This window comes from Orycteropus afer, unplaced genomic scaffold (assembly GCF_000298275.1).
Source record: "Orycteropus afer afer isolate SDZICR_OR568_19922 unplaced genomic scaffold, OryAfe1.0 scaffold00048, whole genome shotgun sequence".
In the NCBI taxonomy this organism is placed as follows: Eukaryota; Metazoa; Chordata; class Mammalia; order Tubulidentata; family Orycteropodidae; genus Orycteropus; species Orycteropus afer.
This window is the reverse complement of record NW_006921635.1, coordinates 237,266-257,458: the sequence shown is the minus strand read 5'-3', so window position 1 is coordinate 257,458 and position 20,193 is coordinate 237,266. Positions and strand designations below refer to the sequence as shown.

Genomic DNA, 20,193 nt, shown 5'->3' with positions numbered 1-20,193 from the left:
TCTCCTCACCTGTAACCCTGGGGCTGACTGCTCTTCTGTCCGGGTTCCTGGCTTTTATCCCCTTTCTCCTGCTCTTCTGGCCTGCTACTCTGGACGGGCCTGAGTTGCCTCTCCTCACCTAATCCCTTCGGCTGACTGCTCTTCTCTCTGGCTTCCTGGCTTTTAATCCCCTTTCTTCTGCTCTTCCCGCTTGCTACTTCAAGCATCCCTGAGTTGTCTCTCCTCACCTGTAACCCTGGGGCTACTATAAGACCTAGAAGTTCCACTCCTAGGTATACACTCATAAGAAGGAAAGCAAGCAATCAGATTCTTGGACATGAATGTTCATTTTCAGCATTATTCATAATAGCCAAAAGGTGGAAACAACCCACGTGCACATCAGCAGATGAATTAAAAAAAAAAAAAAAAAAGCCCACTACCATCGCCACCAGCCTTCTGGTTAGCAGTCAAATGCCTTAGGCACTGTGCTAGCAGAGCGCCCAACAGAGAATGGATAAACAAAATGTAGTCTATTCATACAATGGAGTATTACACAGCCAAATGAAGTATTACACAGAACAAATGAATTTCTGACACACACTACAACATGGATGAGTCTTGTAAACATTATGCTGAGTGAGAAAAGGTAAGATACAAAAGTACAAAAACTGTGTGATCCAACTTGTATGACATATTCAGAATGGGCAAATGTATACAGACAAAAAGTAGATCAGTGGTCGCAGGGGCTGGGGGAGGAGGGAGTGGGGAGCTGTTGCTTAATGGGTACAGAATGTCTGTTTGGGATGATGAACATTTCAGGAAATAAATACTTGTAAGGGATGCAAAACAAGAACAAACAAAAACGAAAAAAGAAAACGCCTGGTGGAATGTCTGGCGTACCGTATGCCTAACTCTTCCCTACCAAAGGAAAGAACTTTGCCAGAAACGTCTTCTGTGAACAGGCAGGAGAACTCGGCAGGGCTTGGTGCTTCACAGGGAGGTGTTGCTCTCAAAAATCAAGGTCATTTATGGTCTTAGTTGTATAGCCGGGTTCTGTGAGAAGCTCAGTGAGAGATGAGCCACTGAGACTGAAGCCATCAAATGCCCTTTAGCCCCCAGTGGAAGAGAGCTTGTGCAGAGAACTATGAGGCAAGAGAAGAGATGGTTATTAACTCAAGCGAGAGAGGGAGAGTTTGGACAAAGTGAAGTTAAATGGCCACTACATGACTCTGGGGAAATACTGCATGAGTGAGTCATGGCTAACATTTCTGTGGATAAGGCAGCAGTTCAATTGCTGAGAAGGCGGCCTGCTTGAAAACCATGTTTCCTTAATTATATCATCACAGCAGACACCTTTCGGGCTATCTTCCCAGCCTCAGATAATTCGCTTTCTTTTCCTCCTTTTTTTTTTTTTTTCTTTTTCTGGGAATTGCTTCCCATCCCCTCTTCTCAAACACATGAATGGGTTTCTGGGGGCCATGTTGATCTATTTAGCCCATCCCCAGGGACTAACTGATTGGACAGTTAACCAGTCATAGTCTGATAAGATTTGAAATGAGCTATTCTTCCATTGTGGCTTCAGCTGTAATGCTTACCATCCCTGCACTGGATCTGCCACAAGCATGGGGGGGTCAGAACTAACCACTACACACAGCAACAAGAGGGAAATGGAAAGGAGCTAAGCTGAGAGGCAGAGAGAAAGGTCTGGTGGCCTTGTTTCCTGGTTGCAGCCCTTGGAGAGGCCCTATCACATTCTAATCTGTGGATTTCCCAGACCCATTGCCATTGAGTTGATTCTGATCCACAGTGACGTCAGAGTAGAGTTACTCTATAGGGTGTTTTTTTTTTTTTTTTAATTGTGATGTGGTGCAAACTTACAAACAAGATTGTTTTACTCACAACAGCTCATGCACATTTGGTTTCACGGCCCGATTACCATCCCTAACCAGAAAAGGCTCTCCTCCCATCTCCTCCCGTGACTACCCCTTCCCTGTGCCCTTCTTTTCTATGCATTCCTGCCTATCCAGCTTTCTCTCTATGCAAATGCTGCCCTTCTAATGTCTCATGGTTGATTGCTCCGTAGGGTTTTCAATGGCTGTAATCTTACGGAAATGTATCACCAGGTCTTTGTTCCATTGTACAAGAGGGTGGGTTTGAACTGCCAACCTTGTGGTTAGTAGCTGAGCACAAAGCATTTGTTACAGCCAAGAACTGCCTGTGGATTTCCCAGAATCCTGTATATTAGAATGGAAAATCCCTCCTCTTAATCTTCAGTGAGGTTCTTCAGTGTGCTTTATAAGTAAGGAGTCCCAACTCACATGGTCAAAATAGTAGCTAATAGTTATTGAGTCTTCCTATGCTAAGCTCTGTCCTGAGTCCACCACTTGACTGTCATTTTGTCCTACTGTGGTGGCTTGCATGTTGCTGTGAGGCTGGAGGCTGTGCCACCAGTATTTCAAATACCAGCAGGGTCACCCATGGTGAACAGGTTTCAGTGGAGCTTCCAGACTAAGACAGACTTGGAAGAAGGAAGGGGCCATCCACTTCTCAAAGAATTGGCCAGTGAACACCTTATAAACAGCAGTGAAACACTGTCTGATATATTACTGGACAATTGTATGAATATTCCTGAAACAGTCCAATATAGTGCCCGAGGATGAGCCCCTCAAGTCAGAAGACACTCAAAATATGACTAGGGAAGAGCTGCCTCCTTAGAGTAGAGCCGACCTTAATGATGTAGGTGGAGTAAAGCTTTTGGGACCTCCATTTGTTGATGTAGCATGACTCAAAATGGGAAGAAACAGGTGCAAACATCCGTTAATAATTGTAACGTGGAATGCACAAAGTATGAATCTAGGAAAATTGGAAGTTGTCAAAAATGCAATGGAATGCATAAAGATCAATATCTTAGGCATTAGTGAGCTGAAATGGACTGGTTTTGGACATTTTGAATTAGACAATCATATGAGCTACTATGCAGAGAATGACAAATTGAAGAGGAATGGTGTGGCATTAACAATCACAAAGAATGTTTCAAGATATATCCTGAAGTACAGTGCTGTCAGTGATAGGATAATGTCCATACACCTACAAGGAAGACCAGTTAATATTACTATTATTCAAATTTATGCACCAACTACTAAAGCCAAAGATGGGGAAATTGGAGATTTTTACCAACTTCTGAAGTTGGAAATTGACCAAACATGAAATCAAGATATATTGTCTATTACTGGTGATTGGAATGCAGAAGTTAGAAACAAAGAAGAATCATTGGTAGTTGGAAAATATGGCTTTGGTGACCGAAATGATGGTGGAGATTGCATGATAGAATTTTGCAAGACCAGCAACTTATTCATTGCAAATACTTTTTTCAACAACATAGCAACAGCTATTCATGTGGACTTCACCAGATGGAATACACAGAAATAAGATCAACTGTATCTGTGGAAAGAGGTGATGGAGAAACTCAATATCTTCAACCAAAATAAGGCTAGGAGTTGACTGTGGAACAGACCATCAACTGCTCATATCCAAGTTCAAGTTGAAACCAAAGACAATTGAAATAAGTCTGAAAAACCCAATGCCATCAAGTTGATTCCAACTCATAACTACCCCCATTGGGTTTTGGAGGTGGTAAATTTTCACAGAAGTAGATTGCCTGGTCTTCCTTCTGTGGAGTGGCTGGTGGGTTCAAACCACCAACCTTCTGGTTAGTCTTAGGCCCTGTACCACCAGACCTCTTTAAAACAAGTCCACAAGAGGCAATATATAACCTTGATTATGTCCCATCTGAATTTAGAGACCATCTGAAGAATAGATATGACTCATTGAACACCAATGACCAAAAAATAAATGAATGTGGAATGACATCAAGAACATCATCCATGAAGAAAGCAAAAAGTCATTAAAAAGACAGGAAAGGAAGAAAATACCAAAATGGATGTCAGAAGAGACTCTGAAACTTGCCCTTGAATGGAGAGTAGCTAAACTAAATGGAAGAAATGACTAGATAAAAGAGCTGAACAGAAGATTTCAAAGAGCATCTTGAGAAGACAAAATCAATTATTATAACGAAATGTGCAAAGACCTAAGGTTAGAAAAGCAAAAAGAAAGAACACACTCAGCATCTCTCAAGCTGAAAGAACTGAAGAAAAAATTCAAGCCTCACGTTTCAATATTGAAAGATTCTATGGGCAAAATATTGAATGATGCAGGAAGCATCAAGAAGATGGAAAGAGTACACAGAGTCACTGTACAAAAAGTGGTCGATGTTCATCCATTTCAGGAGGTGGCATATGATCAAGAACCAATAGTATTGAAGGAAGAAGTCAAACTTGCACTGAAGGAATTGGTGAAAAACAAGGCTCCAGGAATTGACAGAATACCCATTGAGATGTTTCAACAAACAGATGCCATGCTGGAGGCACTCACTTGTCTATTCCAAGAAATTTGGAAGACAGCTCCCTGGCCAACTGACTGGAAGAGATCCACATTTGTATCCATTCCGAACAAAGGTAGTCCCACAGAATGTGGAAATTATCAAACAATATCATTAATATTACATGCAAGTAAAATTTTGCTAAAGATAATTAAAAAATGGTTGCAGTAGTATATTAACAGGGAACTTCCAGAAATGCAAGTTGGATTCAGGAGAGGGCATGGAATGAGGGATATCATTGTTGATATCAGATGGATTTTAGCTGCTCTCTGAAATCTTCTGTTCAGCTCTTTTATCTTGTCATTTCTTCCATTTGCTTTAGCTACTCTCCATTCAAGGGCAAAGAATACCAGAAAGATGTTTACTTATGTTTTGTTGACCATGCAAAAGCATTTGACTATGTGGATCATAACAAATTACAGATAACATTGAGAAAAATGGGAATTCTAGAACACTTAATTGTGCTCATGAGGAGCCTATACATGGATCAGGAGGCTGTCCTTTGAACAGAACAAGGAGATATTGCATAGTTTAAAATCAGGAAGGGTGTGTATCAGGGTTGTATCTTTTCACCATACTTATTCAATCTGTATGCTGAGCAAATAATCCAAGAAGCTGAACTATATGAAGAACATGGCATCAAGATTGGATGAAGACTTTTTAACAACCTGCGGCATACAGATGACACAACCTTGTTTGCTGAAAGTGAAGATAACTTGAAGCATTTACTGATGCAGATTAAAGACTACAGTCTGCAGTCCAACACCTCAACATAAAACAAAAACCCTCTCAGCAGGACCAATAAGCAGCATCACGATAAATGGAGAGAAGATTGAAGTTGTCAAAAATTTCATATTCCTTTGAACTATGATCAACAACCATGGAGGCGGAGGTCAAGAAATCAGATGTCATATTGCACTGTGAAAATCTGCTGCAGAAGACCTTTTTAAAGTGTTGAAAAGCAAAGATGTCACTTTGAAGACTAAGATGCACTTAATCCAAGCCATTGTGTTTTCAATCACCTCATATGCATGTGAAAGCTGGACAATGAATAAGGAAGACCGAAGAAGAGTTGATGCTTTTGAGTTATGGTGTTGGCAAAGAATGCTGAAAGTACCATGGACTGCCAGAGGAACAGGTCTGTCCCAGAAGAAGTGCAGCCAGAATGAATGCTCCTTGGAAGTGAGAATGGCCAGATTTTATGTCACCTACTTTAGTCATGTTGTCAGAAGGGACCATTCCCTGGAGAAGGATATTATGCTTGGTAAAGTCAGAGAAAAAAGGGAAGAGAAGGATTGACACAGTGGCTGAGATGATGGGCTCAGGTGTAGCAAGGCTTGTGAGGATGGCGCAGGACTGGGAAGGGTTTCGTTCTGTTGCACACGGGGTCGCTGTATTCTGTTGCACATGGGGTCGCTGTGAGTTGGAGCTGACTTGATGGCACCTAACAACAATAACAACATCCTAAGTAATTTTTTTAAGCAAGACAATCTTATGATTACCATTTTATAGTGAGGAAACTGAGGCAAAGAGATTAAGGACTTTGGCCAGTGGTCCTCTAGTTGGTTAGTGATGGTGCCAGGTTTCAGACCCCAGCAGGCTGAGTGAAGAAGATGAGAAAGGAAATTTTTGAATATTGGGAAAGTATAATAAAGGAGCTCTGGTAGCGTAGTGCCTAAGGTACTTGACTACTAACCAGAAGGCTGGCGGTTCAAACCCACCAGCCACTCCTCGGAAGGAAGGTTGAGCAATCTACTTCCGTAGTGATACTGCCTCGGAAACCCAAGGAAGGATCACTATGAGTCAAGTTTGACTTGACAGCAGTGAGTTTGGTTTGGTTTGGTATAATAAAGGAAATAAAGAATTAACTTCAACTATGGGCACAAGTATCTATGTATGATACATTTTAAAAGCTGGTGTTAGAAATAAGAGATGGTAAAAAGGATATTTTGGTGGAAACATAAAATGTGTGAAAGAGTGAATTTGAACATTGAGGAGGTGAGATAAGAAATCAATCCAAATGAAGAAGGCATAGCATATCTACTTTGCTGAAATACAGTTAAAGGGAAGAAAGTGGGTGGGGTGGCAGGGCTGATGATCTCAGAGAGGTTGTGCCCACTTTAGAATCCACCATATAGACAATATCTACACAATTCCTCTAAAGTCGTAATTATTAGGACTTGGTCAATGGAAAAACACAGTTCTTCAGGAGTTAAAATACGAGCAAAGGGAAGAAATGAAGACTCTTTGTTGTAGATGACAGGAGTTCAAGTAAAATTAGCAGGGGAAGGATTGACTTTTTTCTAATTGTTCTAGCTCATTCAACAGGGAAAGATGATGATGATGGTAATGATGGTGATGATGATAGTGATGATGGTGATGATGATGGTGATCATGATGATGGTGATCATGATGATGATAGTGATGATGGTGACGATGATGATGGTGATGATGGTGACGATGATGATGGTGATGATAATGATGATGGTGATAATGATGATAGTGATGATGGTGACGATGATGATGGTGATGGTGATGATGATGGTGATAATGATGATGATGGTGATGATGGTGATGGTGATTGTGATGATGATGGTAGTGATTGTGATGATGGTGATGGTGATGGTGATGATGATGATGGTGATGATGATGGTGGTGATGATGGTGATGATGATGATGATGATTAGTATTGTAGTCATCATGCATGTTTGGATCTAGGGGCCTAACCTATGTTGTCTGATCTCTCACCCTTTCCGTCTCCCCACTGGAAGTGGGCTTCTCTGTGGTTCTCTGCCACCTCCTCAAACAGCTTTCTGAAGGTGGACCAAAAGGCAGCAGCAACCTGGGCCTCTGTCCACATCACCATGGGCCACAGGGAGCAGCCTCCCTTCAGCCAGCTCTGGAGGGGTGACTTTCCTTCCTGAGAGTCTTCAGCCAACTTCTCCTCCCTGTCATTGGCCTGCAGCAGATTACCTAACTATCCCAGAGCCAATCATTGTGGTCAGGAGAATGGGGTGTGCTGATTGGCCAGTCAAGGCCCACTTGAGTCAGCTTCTGGGTGGATCTAGAGTGATGGCAGCTGCTTGTTGCCAAGACGACGATGGAGTGGGCTCCAAGCAGTCCCAAACTGTGGAAGCTCATTCCTCGTGCACTGCAGGGTGAGCACTGCACAGTGAGGCCACACTGTGCCCTTCTTTTTCACATCAAAGGGCTGTGGAGGGCCCAGTGGGAGGGTACAGTGGTCCTTTGCCTGCAGAGATTCCAATTTTGGAATAAGCATGTGTGTGTTTTCCTATGTCAAATATAAAACTAGCATATAAAGCAAAGCATGCACTTTATTTTCATCAATGAGTGATTTTTAACATGAGGCTAATGAAAAAGAGGGTGTTAACTTGGTGTCAGTTCTTTAAAAAGGTGGTATGTGGATGTGGCAGAACTCTCAGAGGCACTGTGCAGTTACTGGGGTGTAGGAACCCCCAACAGACTGTGTATGAAAGTGCTCTGAAGAGGGTCGAGTTGACCAGAGTTGGGTGTTTCTCTTACTGTATGGTAACTTTTGAGATCTGCGTGTTGTGAGTTTCATGTGGGGCATTAAGAAAGTTTCACAGGCTGACTTAGGGATTTGGTGGGATTGGAGAACTGGGCTGAGGTCATCCTTGCAAAAGTGAGTGTCTGGGGGTCCTGGGTGAGTCTTTGACACTTTTGGAAGGTCAGGTCTGGGCCTGCTGAGTAAAGGGAGTAGCAGTCAGGCCGGCACACCGAATCCCCATGCATGAGATCCAGGCAGCACCCAGCTTCTTGACGAAGCTCTGAGTCTGCTCTACATCTGTTCTGCAGGAAGTTCTGGGCCTTTGAAGGTGCTTAACCCCCTGCTGTGGCATTTAATTGGGCATTGCTGTCCTTTGTAGCATGCCCAGGGCCTTCCAGACAGGGTGTGCATATGTTGAAAAATATACATCGTGATTTCACATTGTTGTGCTTTGCTGCAAGACAGGGATAAGCTAGGTGAGTGACTTCTCTGTGAGCAGAAAGCGTGGCTGTGGCAGGTGGCCATGCATTTCCAAACGAGTACCTCCACACAGGGAGGTACCAGCTGGTGTGTAGGGACGAGAAGTGTGCATCAGAGTCTTCTTCTGACTTATGGTGCTGATGTTGGATGAGTAGGAGATGCTGTGTTTCTGACACTTCTGTTTGGTCATCCATAAGATGGGTATCTTCGTGGCCTCTTCATTTGAGATTTATAAATTACGTGTGTGATGTGTCAGCTTGACCCACCATGCATTTTCAGTCAGAGCAGGGACAATGGATGAGGCTAGTGAAGGAGATTGGGATTTGAAGACATTCCAAGCTCTGCTAAAGAATTTTGACTGAATTTATGAGCCAGGATGGCGGAGACAAGATGTGCATGCCACCACACCTCAGCTTGTGCCCATGGTAGGCATCACCAATCAATGCCTGCACTCCTTCCTCCTGGAGCCCAAATGCCTTCTCAAGGCAGTGCTCCCTGAACAGCCACTGTGAACTGATTAGCACTGGCAAGTCAGATGAACCTATTTCCTGTTTCTAGTGGAGTTTGTGGAGAGTCAACAAATGTTTTCAAAGAGGATTGGCGCATGATGCTAATGAAGTGCAGGTAGGTAGCTCAAAGTCAAATATATTGGAGGGGGATAAAAAAACCAAACCACTGATGGTGATGATGGTGGTGAGGTGATGGACCACACTCCTGGTGCTTCAACTGACATCATATCATAGCCACCAGGCTGCCCTGGGCAGAGTCATCAGGTGACGGGCCCTAGGAAAAATACAGCCCATGGCCTTTTCTGTCTGGCCAGCACCGTACTTTAGAAATACGAATATCAAGAAAAACCTGTTGCTGTCAAGTCGACTCCGACTCAGCAATCCTACAGGACAGAGCAGAACTGCCCCCTAGGGTTTCCAAGGCTGCAATCTTTATGGAAGCAGACTGTCACATCTTTCTCCTGGAGAGCCGCTGTGTGCTTTGAACTGCTGAGCTTTCAGTTAGCAGCCAAGTGCTTCATCACGGTGCCGCCAGACCTCTCTTTCTCTCTCCTTCCTCTGAGAATATGCTTATCCTACCAAAATGCTTTTCTTTTATGTTACTCATTTATATGTGAGCCTTCAGGTCCTACGCTGGTGGCTGCAGCGTCCAGGCCGGCCGCGCCTCATTTAACAGACTTCTCTCCAGCAGGTTCAATGTTCCTGGTTAGAGCTGCTGCAGGGAGCAGGGCGGCACCATATGCTGGGCTTTCATCAGATAAGCCGTTTCTAATCCTTCCTGGGGCTGCGCTCGAGGAAGGCCAAGTGCCTGGATCTTCTCCTAAGCTAAAGAGTGTGTTGGCCCTTCTGTAATCTCCCGAGTCAAGGGATGAAATGCTAAAGTGACAACGTCCCACAAAAAACATGTGCTGAACTTTGCCCCGCGTCCTCATCTGTGCCCGGTTTGCTGATGTGTTCTTGATAAGGAGCAGGATTTGGTCGCACTTCTCTACAAATACAGAATCAAACTGTGTTGACTGTGATTTGGGCTTCTTCCCCTGGGAACAAAGGCTTAGAGTTTCTTATTTTCTCTAGAGATGACCCAGCAAGTGGGGGCATGGGGCAGCTTCGAATGGGAAGTGGAGGCCAGATGGAGGGGATGTCGGGGAGCCCTGTTGGGAAAAGGATGTTCCAGGCATTGGGAATCAAGACTCCCTTTGGGAGTCAGTCTGGCCTGACAAACTCAGCGGTGAAGCCTGGCCCCCATATGTGCTTCTTGTCCTGTTAATCACTGTATATTGTAACGGTTTGTGTTCAAGTCTGTCTCCTCCACTCAGCTGGGACTCTGTGATTTGCTTTGTGTCCTCTGGGTCCTGTAACATCACAGCTCTGTGCTTCTAAGGTGAGGACTTGTCCTCTCTGGGCTGCACCCCTACAATCCAGGCACAGATGGGGCAGCTCAGGGTCTCCTTCAGCACCCAGACTGGAAAGTTCTGTGAGGAAGGAGAACATGGTGGAGATGGGGGAAGGAAGCGCAGTGGTCTCTGTGCTGTCCGCATGGGCTCTGAACTCTACACTTGCTGTGAGGCCCAGTCAAGTCCCTGAACACCCCTAGACTCATGCCTGCTCCCCCTGTGGGGTGCACACCTGCCTCAAGAGAAAGGTTCCAATGAGAACGCTGCAGTGGACGCATAGCGAGTTCCAGCCACACCTTCTCCTGGGTTCCGATGATTGCCACTTCCTGCCAGTTCTTGCCCGCAGTGCAGACCCCTGCTGCCCTACATTTGTGCAAAGTTCTGGTTCCTCCCTGCCTACTCCTACATACCCCAATCTCACCTGATAGCCACATTTTTTTGTTTTAGTCTTGAAAATAATTTTATTATAAATATTTCAAACATATAGTATGGAGAACAACATAATGTACCCCCATAAACCTATCAACCATACATCTCTAACGCAATGTTTATCAAGATTTGTCCACACCAGTGATCTGTTCCCTTTTCCTTTTTTTTTTTTTCATTTTTATTGTGATTTGGGTGAAAGTTTACAGAGCAAATTCACTTTCCATACAGCAGTTCACATACACTTTGTCTCATGACATTGACTACAATTTACCCCAATGCAACAGCTCCCCTCCCACTTCCTCCTGATAGTTACCTCTTCCTTGTTTCCATCCCTCTATGCACTCCTGCCCCCTGAGCTGTCTCCCTGTGCATAAACAGCCCTTCTTTCTCCCATGATTGTTCTCTCCAAGGAGTATACCTCAGGTAAATGTTCAACTCATGCCTGTCTTTTGTTTTTCTGGAAGCCACAGGTGTGGGTTCAATTCCAGACCTGAAGGGCAGCTAGCGGCCATAGTCTCAGGGGTTCCACCAGGCTCTATCAGATCAGCAACCTGATATCCCTCCCCCTTTTTTTTCCAAATGATTTTGAGTTCTGTTCCACATTGTTTTCTGTGTCTATCCAGGATCTCCTACATAGATCCACCTCCAAGTGGTTGACAGTGGTAGCCAGGCACCATCTAGTTCTTCTGGTCTTATAATTGTATAGGCTGTGGATCGCGTGGTGTACCAGTCACTAGGACTAATTGTTTCTATGAATCCTTGATTTTCTTCATTCTTCTTTGCTCCAGACAAGGAAAGACCCATCATTGCATCTAGATGGCTGCTTGCAAGCTTTTAAGATCCCAGTCCCTATTCACCAAAGTAGGAGGTGGAACAATGTTTGATCTAGTATGTTATCCCAATTGAGCTTGATGGCCCCTGTGACTTGGTCCTGAGCCCACCAGTTCAACTACTCGCTCCCTCTGGGTAGCTGGCTGTGACCAAGAAGTAACTATAATTTTGTCCCTTGTCAACTCTAGCATACACCTGGGAATTCTTACAGAATATGCAAATACATTTGTAGAACCATTGTCTACCAATCCTATACATGGTCTTGGGTACACTTCCTACCACATAGACAGACCTAATAGTTCAGCCTGTCCACCCATCTATCCACCCATATACCCGTGCTTGCCTTCACTGATAATGCAGTACTGTATGTGCAAAGAGGTTCATCTTTGTTGTCTGCACCTCCCATGTACCTCTCTATATCTTCCTCTTCCTTAATGCCACCATGTTGATCACTCACATTTGGTACATTGCCCTTCTCTTCACCCAAATCAATACTTATCTTTACCTATCTAACAGTGTTCCCTCCCTTCCCACCTAATACCAGTGTGAGTCACATTCATCCCACCATCAGAACCAACACCTAGATTTGGAAATCTTGCCACTCTTTCTGTACATAAGCAGTAAAAGGCCTTTCAGGGACACTGAATTCCTTCAGAGGACATGTAGGCTTAGGGCTTTGTCCATCTTCAGTAACGGTGACATAGCCTGTGTGGAAAAAATGTAAGAAGGTGAGAGATCTTGTCAATTCTGTCTGTTGTCTATTGTTTGACTGCTTTGCCCTAAGAGATATATAATGTATTTTTTGTTTGTTTGTTTTTCTTTAAAGTGGGTTCCCCTCACCAGGCCCATCATTGCATCCCATTTCCCTCACCATGTGACATGCTTCTGGCCAATGAGGTGTGAGGAGTCCTCTGGAGGCTTCTTGGAAAAGTCTCCTTGCTTTAACAGGGGACACAGGCCATGGTGTCCCCCATCTCACACTGGAGGTGGGCACGCTGGACGTGACACTTTGTGTCCTCTGCATGTGACATGGTCCTTGTGCTCTCCTTCCTCTTTCGACCCAGACATACGTGTGACATTCTCCTGATGGTCCACTGGAGGAAATCATTAATGCCTGGTTTGCTTATTGAGAAGGCGTGGAGTGAGATGGGGGCTCCAACTGCCCAACGCTTCCCCTACTAATGTGTGCAGCCCAGTTGCTGATGCAGAAGACCATAATTAAGTGCTCTGTCCTCACCTCGCTTCTGCAAAACTGTAGTTTAATGGGGCAAAAATGATTACACCACGTTTCCAGTGCATTTCATGAGCATTTTATCCACCAAGATTTTAATCTACTACACAGCTCTCTTGATTTCTCAGAAAGGATCCTCTTTATATCTAGAATAAAATGATTGTTTGGTAACATATGGCCACCTTTTATGCATCTTCAAATGCGGTGCAAGAGTGAACTATGATGCACCTGGGGTTTGATTAGTGGAAAGATGAGTACATAAAAAAAAGGTAAGCTAAAGGAAAAAAAAAACCACACAAAGAAGGCAACAGAGGTTATGTAACTTCATTAAATTATGTTTATGGTTTTACTTGTCAGTATTTTGTAATACAGAATGGCTTTCCTGGAGTCCATTTATCAGTATTTGCCACTAATTAGTGCCTACAAATTACCTTCTGTGTAAGCCATGTTGTTCTGGTTGTCTCAGAGTCTAATAAATCAGGGCTGTTGCAGTTCATGAACTCGTTGCTGTGGGTTTGCTGCTGGTGTTTTTCCTGCTGATGCATCTCCAGATTCCACCTCTCCCCCAAGGTTTCCAACAACTGTGATTCCATTTTTGTGAATGGGAAGGAGATGAAGAGCAGAGTGGACACGATTGTGAACTTCACCCACCAGCACTTCACCTCCCAGTTAGAAGTCACCGTATGGGTGCCCAGACTCCCTCTGCAGATTGAGATCTCAGACACGGAACTGAGCCAGATCAAGGGCTGGAGGATCCCAGTGGCCCCCAACAGAAGGTGAGGTGTCGAGGGTGAGAGTGGCTCTCAGGGAGAGGACTGTGGATCGGATGTTACGGGGGCCCAGATCTTTGTGTAATGGTGGTAGCACTGATTCTCAGCATCCCAGGGCCTGATGGAGCAACATCCACTGAGGGTGATGATGGTCTGCTCTTGGGGTTCAGGTGGATCTGACCCTGCTACTGACTCGTGCTTTGACATGAGACAGTCATTATGGAGATACTAACAGTACCCACCTCATAGGGTAGTTATTAGATTAAATAATACAGAAGCACACCTTATAAAGGCCTGGAATTTAGGGTGCAATTATTTTTCATTTCCCATTTCCCTACTGCTCGTTCCTACATCATTCTCACTTCCCCTGCCTGTGAATGTCAGCTAATATCCATGAAGTGGAGTGAAATGGTTAAGAATGTAGACTCTGCAACAAAGCTACCCTGTCTTTAACCTATGAAGCTCTGGTGGCATAGCGGTTGAAGCATCTGGCTGCTAACAGAAAGGTCAGTGCTTTGAACCCACCAGCCACTACATGGTAGAAAGATGAAGCAGTCTGCCTCCATAAAGATTGATAGCCTTGCTGTCTCTCTGGGGCAGTTCTATGTCCTGTGGGTTGCAATGAATGGGAATCAACTTGATGGCAGTGGCTTTTTCTTTTTCTTTTTTGTACCTTTAGCCTAGGTTTTGCCACTGATGGTTAAGTGACCATGGACAAATTACTTAACCTCTCTATTCCTCAGTTTCTTCATCTACAAATTGGGGATGATAAATATTACTGGGTAGAGCTATCCCCAAAATTCAATGAATAACACATATTGTAGTCAGAATTATAAAGAAGGCTCTCCAAGATTATCATCTCTGGTTATCCAGTCAAAAACCAACCTGATACTGCCATGGAAAGATTTTGCAGATATAAATAAAATCCCAAGTCATTCAGTTTTAAGAAATGGAGATTATCCAGGTGGCTGTAACCCATCTCTGAACAGTTTAAAAGCAGAGAGTTTTTTCCAGCAGGTAGAAAGGTAGAAAGAGTGTAGGGTTGGAAAAGTATTTGAAGAAATGATTAATGAAAGTGTCCCAAATTTGATGAAAGATAGTGTCTAAGGCACTTGACTGCTAACCAGAAGGCTGGCAGTTCAAACCCACCAGCCACTCCTCAGAAGGAAGATTGGGCAATCTACTTCCATAGTTTCCACCTTGGAAACTCAAGGAGGGGTCGCTATGAGTCGGGTCCAACCCGATGGCACATAACAACAACAACAACACACATCCAAGAAGTTGAGGAAATACAAAAAAGGACACTTAAAAAAAATCCATATCAAGAGACAAACTTCTGAAAACTAAAAGTAAATTTAAAAAACCTTAAAGGCATCCGAAGAAATGACATATCAGGTAAATTAGATGTAAGAGCAAAGAAATTTACTAAGGACAAAAAGTGGCATTACATTATGATAGACTTATAGAAAATATCCCTTTGAATGACATTGAATTTCTCACCTGAAACTATGGAGGCCAGAAGGAAATGGTACCATATTTTTCAAGGGCTGAAAGAAGAGAACTGTCCATTGCAAATTCGGTATCTGGTGAAAGTATTTTTTAGGAATGAAGGGGGAATAAAGATATTCTTAGATGAAGAACAAATAAGAAAATATGTTTCCGGCAGACCCACCCTTAAAAGGAACCCCTACGGAAGTTCTGTAACAGACAGCAAATGAGTACAAGTGCAGATTTAGAACTTTAGAAATGAAACGAGGGTAATTGAAAAGTAAAGTAGAGATTAATGTAATGAATTCTTCTCACTAATTTCCAAAACAGTATGTGATGGTTGAAGCAAACATGATAGCATCATCTGATGTAGTTCTTAAAGTATACAGGGGAAATACTTAAAACAATTATATTTTCAACAAAAGTACAAAGGGACATAAATGGAAATGAGGCACTGGCATCTCACTCTCGGCGGTGCGACATTGACATCAGTACGCTGTGATGAGTGATGCTGTGTGTTGTAATACCTTGAACAACTACTAAAAAACTACAACCAAAAAGCTAAACTGAGTGCCATCCCAGAGTCGCATCACATCTGAAGAACTGGCTTCGTGACTGTTAACAGCAGTGATGCTCACTGTGTTCTGTTTGCTTGTGCTCCAGACCCACCCGGGAGAGTGAGGATGAGGAAGACGAGGAGAAGAGAGGCAGAGGGTGCTCTCTCCAGTACCAGCACGCCACGGTCCGGGTCCTGACCCAGTTTGTAGCCGAGTCTCCTGAGATGGGTCAGCTGACCTACATGCTGGGCCCCGACTGGCAGTTTGACATCACGGAGCTGGTGACCAATGTCATGAAGGTGGAGGAGCCGAAAATCGCAAAGTTGCAGGATGGCAGGACCCTGGTGGGTCGGGAGCCAGGAATAACCACTGTGCAGGTAGAGTCCACCCACTGCTTGCCACTTGCCCTAACTAACTTGTGTTCATGAGCATGCCGGCAAATGTTTCTGTGGAGAGTTGTGTGTGAGTGTACATTCATGTTTATGTTTGCATGTGTGTGTATGTATGAGTGTGGGTGCCTATGTGTGCATGTGTGGGGCCCACTTGGGCTCCTATATGTGGGCTTTGGGGAAGACTTTGCTTCCAAGCTCATTCAGGCTGCTGGCAAAATTCAGTTTCCTACGTCTGAAAGACTGAGGTCTCCATTTCTTTACTGGCTTTTAGCTAGGGTGCACTCTGTGCTCCTAGAGGCCACCCACATTCCTTCTGATGTGGCCCCTCCATCCTCATGTTTAAACTGAATTATCACATCCTTCTCATCAAGACCCCCCTCTGCCACCAGTTAGAGAAAGTGCTCTGCTTTTGATGCTCATGTCACTACATTGGGCCCATCTGAATAATCAAAGCTAATTACCTTAAGTTAAGGGCAGCTGTGCCACCACAGAACATACCGTAATCGGGGGAGTGATTTCTCATTGATTTGCACGTTCTGGGGCATCTTTAAGGAGCCCTTGTGGTATAGTTTGGTGGTTCCACTCTGTGGAAGCAAGACTGGACAATCTACTTCCATAAAGATTTACCACCTTGGAAACCCAATAGAGGTCACTATGAGTCAGAATTGACTTGATGGCAGTGGGTTTGGGTTTTGTGTGTGTGTGCATCTGTATGGCATAGTGGTTAAGTCCTGAGCTGCTAACTAAAAAGTCAGCAGTTCAAACCCACCAGCTCACTCCACAGGAGCAAGATGTGCCAGTCTGCTTCTGTAAAATGTATACCCTTGGAAACCCTATGGGGCAATTTAATCCTGCCCTAGAGGGCTGCTATGAGGCAGAATCAGCTCAATGGCAATGGTTCTCATTTGGTTCTGGGGCATCTCTGGGAGGTGACATTCTAGAAATTTTGCCTACGCATGTTCCTCTCCAGGTGTTAGTCACCTCTGGCTGCAAATTAGGTTAGTTAGGAAGGATGGCTTGATAGCACATTCAGCTTGTCTTTCCCACTCTGTTAAACTGGTGTATCCATTGATGGCAAACAGCCCCCATGATGACCGATACTGGCCCGTAATGAACATCTCACTGCCCATGGGAAAGGGTGTGAGTAGCAGGAGGTAACGGAGCACCATTCCTTTAAACACTTTTCCTCAAGTTGGCTGTTTCTGGAGCATAAATATGAGCTGTTGAGAAAACATTACTGCTTGAGTGCTCAGGGCCAAGATGAACAGCATTTCATTGTTGTCCCTAAATTAAATCAGAAAATACACTGCTAATAATAGCGTATGAATCAAAGGAAAGAAAATGACCAGGGTGATCTTTGTAAAATTCCTCATTCGATTGGCCCTTGTGATTGAATGAACAGTGGCTCAGCACATGTCTGAACCGTTCTGTAAGTGCATTCCTTTAGCAGAGAATTAGAGAACGCTTTGGTGGAAACATCGGTTAAGGAGTTTAAAATGGTTACGTGGAACAGAGACACGAGTATTCTCCTTATCTTTGAAGGTCCTCTCGCCTCTCTCTGACTCCATCCTGGCGGAGAAGACAGTTATCGTCCTAGATGACCGTGTCACCATTGCAGACCTAGGCATACAGCTGGTGGCTGGCTTGTCCCTCTCCCTACAGCCTCACAGGGCAGACAGGAGAGCCATCGTCTCAACAGTGGCTGCCCAGGATGTCCTTCAAGCCCCACGGCAGGTGAGATTCCCAGGGTCGCTTGTGTCTGTGGGTACCTGAGATGCCTTCTCTCTCAGTTATCATGTCCAGCAAAGGAGATCAGGAGAGATTGCATCTGGGCCTGGTGGTTCTTGAAGCTTCTTCCTGCTTCTTGTCCAGTCTGCCTTGTCTGAGAAAAGTGCTCAGTGTCTGGAGTAAAGTTTCCACTTATATTTGGGCAGATCACATATCCAGAGGCCGTTTGCTCTCCAGTGGGCTTCTGTTTGCCAGGCATGCTGCTAGACCATGACCAGAGGATGGTCACATGTATCCACTTTTACCAAACCAGGTGGCTTTTGAGACCTGGAAATTCCATCTTACTTACTTGAACAAGCAGGGTTAATAGGCACCAAAACTGTTTGCTGCAACTGTTGTCAGCTCTAAAACTCTCCTCCATCAACTCATTTTATAGATACATGCATCTTCTCCAAGTGCTTCCACCATGTTTTGATTCATTAGAGCTTCTTAATAAAGAGTGTTCAAAGTGATCTTATCTTGAACAGTAGCCTGATCAGTTGTACTGGGAATTGATTCAGATAAATTGCCTGGTCTTTCAACTGTTTTTGGAAGGGCCAAAGTGAAATTCTGTTTTATGGCATAGAATAAATTAATATATACCTCAATGCATTCATTAAAGCATATTATTTGTTCCTCATGCCAGTGGGGCCATGAGTTTTATTGATGCTGCTTCAAGGCATGTCAGAAACCGTTCAAGAGAATAAAGCATGAGACTTCCTTTTTCCCTGTCTGTATACTTAAAGAATATTATCTAGGAAATCATATTTATGTATTTATGTGTGTAAATTTGATGGAACCTGATTATAACTTAATGCTTTGGTTTCATTTTTCTTAGGAAGCAATAGTCAGTTCTTGGATTTTATTCAGTGATGGTTCAGTGACACCTTTTGACATTTATGATCCCAAGGATTTTTCAGTTACTGTCTCATCTTTGGATGAAATGGTGGTGTCTGTCCAACCAAACCTTCAGTCCAAGTGGCCAGTTGTAGTTGCAGAGGGTGAAGGGCAAGGACCCTTGATTAAGTTAGAAATGATGATAAGTGAACCTTGTCAGAAGACCAAGAGAAAGAGTATTCTCGCCGTGGGGAAAGGAAACGTTAAAGTCAAATTTGAAGCAAATATTGATGAGCACCACGGAGGCACCAATGACATTGAGGGCATAAATCGGGAATTTAAAGACCACCTCAGCAATTCCATAGAGCGGGAAGGAAACCAGGAGAGGGCAGTTCAGGAGTGGTTCCAGCATGGCGTGTCTGTTGGCCAAGAGGAGGGTACCAACAAAAGCACAACCCCGCAGTCTCCCAGGGGAGGAAAGGATAAGAAGTTACTCAAGAGCGGTGGTCCAGACGCCTTCACCAGCTTCCCCACTCGAGGGAAGTTCCCAGAACCCAACAATCCCAGTGACCTCACAGTGACCTCCAGAGGGCTAACCGACCTGGAGATCGGCATGTATGCCCTGCTCTGTGTCTTCTGTCTGGCCATTTTGGTCTTCTTAATCAACTGTGTGGCATTTGCTTGGAAATACAGGCACAAAAGGTTTGCTGTGAGCGAGCAAGGCAACATCCCCCATTCCCACGACTGGGTCTGGCTTGGGAATGAAGTGGAACTTTTGGAGAACCCCGTTGACATCACACTCCCGTCGGAGGAGTGCACGACCATGATAGACAGGGGGCTGCAGTTCGAGGAGAGGAACTTCCTTCTGAATGGCAGCTCCCAGAAGACTTTCCACAGCCAACTCCTCAGACCTTCAGACTATGTCTATGAGAAAGAGCTGAAAAACGAAGCTATCAGTTCTTCGGGCCCAAAGAGGAAGAGAGTCAAGTTTACTTCCTACACTACCATTCTCCCGGAGGATGGTGGCCCGTACACCAACTCCATCCTGTTTGACAGTGATGACAACATTAAGTGGGTTTGCCAAGACATGGGACTGGGGGACTCCCAGGAGTTTAGAGACTACATGGAAAGGCTGCAAGACCAGTTGTGAACTCCTTTCTTATGTTTGTATTCACCTTATGCCTTCTGTTTTCTGAGTGGTGGAGCAGTGAGGCTGATCAGCAATAGGGGTGAGGTAACCAAACTGAGTTTGTGGCGGTCTGGTGGGATCCCTTTCCGAGCAAGTAACGGAGGTCAGGAGAGCTAACACATCTGGGTGATAAGTTGGAAAGTGCCATACAACAGCCCACATGTAAGTACAGGGGAAATTCTAAGACACCTGTTTTACATCCTGCTTGGTACTAGCTCAGTGCAAATACAATAAGCCTGACCCCACAGACAGACAGACATTGTTGGTCGTCTCGTGATGAACAGCCGTTTGGAATGAGGAAAGATTTGGGTGTCGATTTTTCTATTCCTACACCGTTTAAAGCACAGTGGACCTTCCTTGCCCTTGGCCTGAG

The 20,193-nt window shown here is 44.4% G+C and overlaps 1 protein-coding gene across 1 annotated transcript in view; it reads left to right on the top strand.

The window, feature by feature from the left end:
* Nucleotides 1-19,781, top strand: part of TMEM132B (transmembrane protein 132B) — a 192,053-nt gene extending 172,272 nt beyond the window's left edge. The window contains exons 6-9 of the mRNA XM_007938234.2: nt 13,391-13,596; nt 15,742-16,012; nt 17,570-17,761; nt 18,633-19,781. Of these exons, the coding sequence (XP_007936425.1) occupies nt 13,391-13,596; nt 15,742-16,012; nt 17,570-17,761; nt 18,633-19,781 (1,818 nt within the window). The remainder of the gene's footprint in view (nt 1-13,390; nt 13,597-15,741; nt 16,013-17,569; nt 17,762-18,632) is intronic.
* Nucleotides 19,782-20,193: the final 412 nt, after the last annotated feature.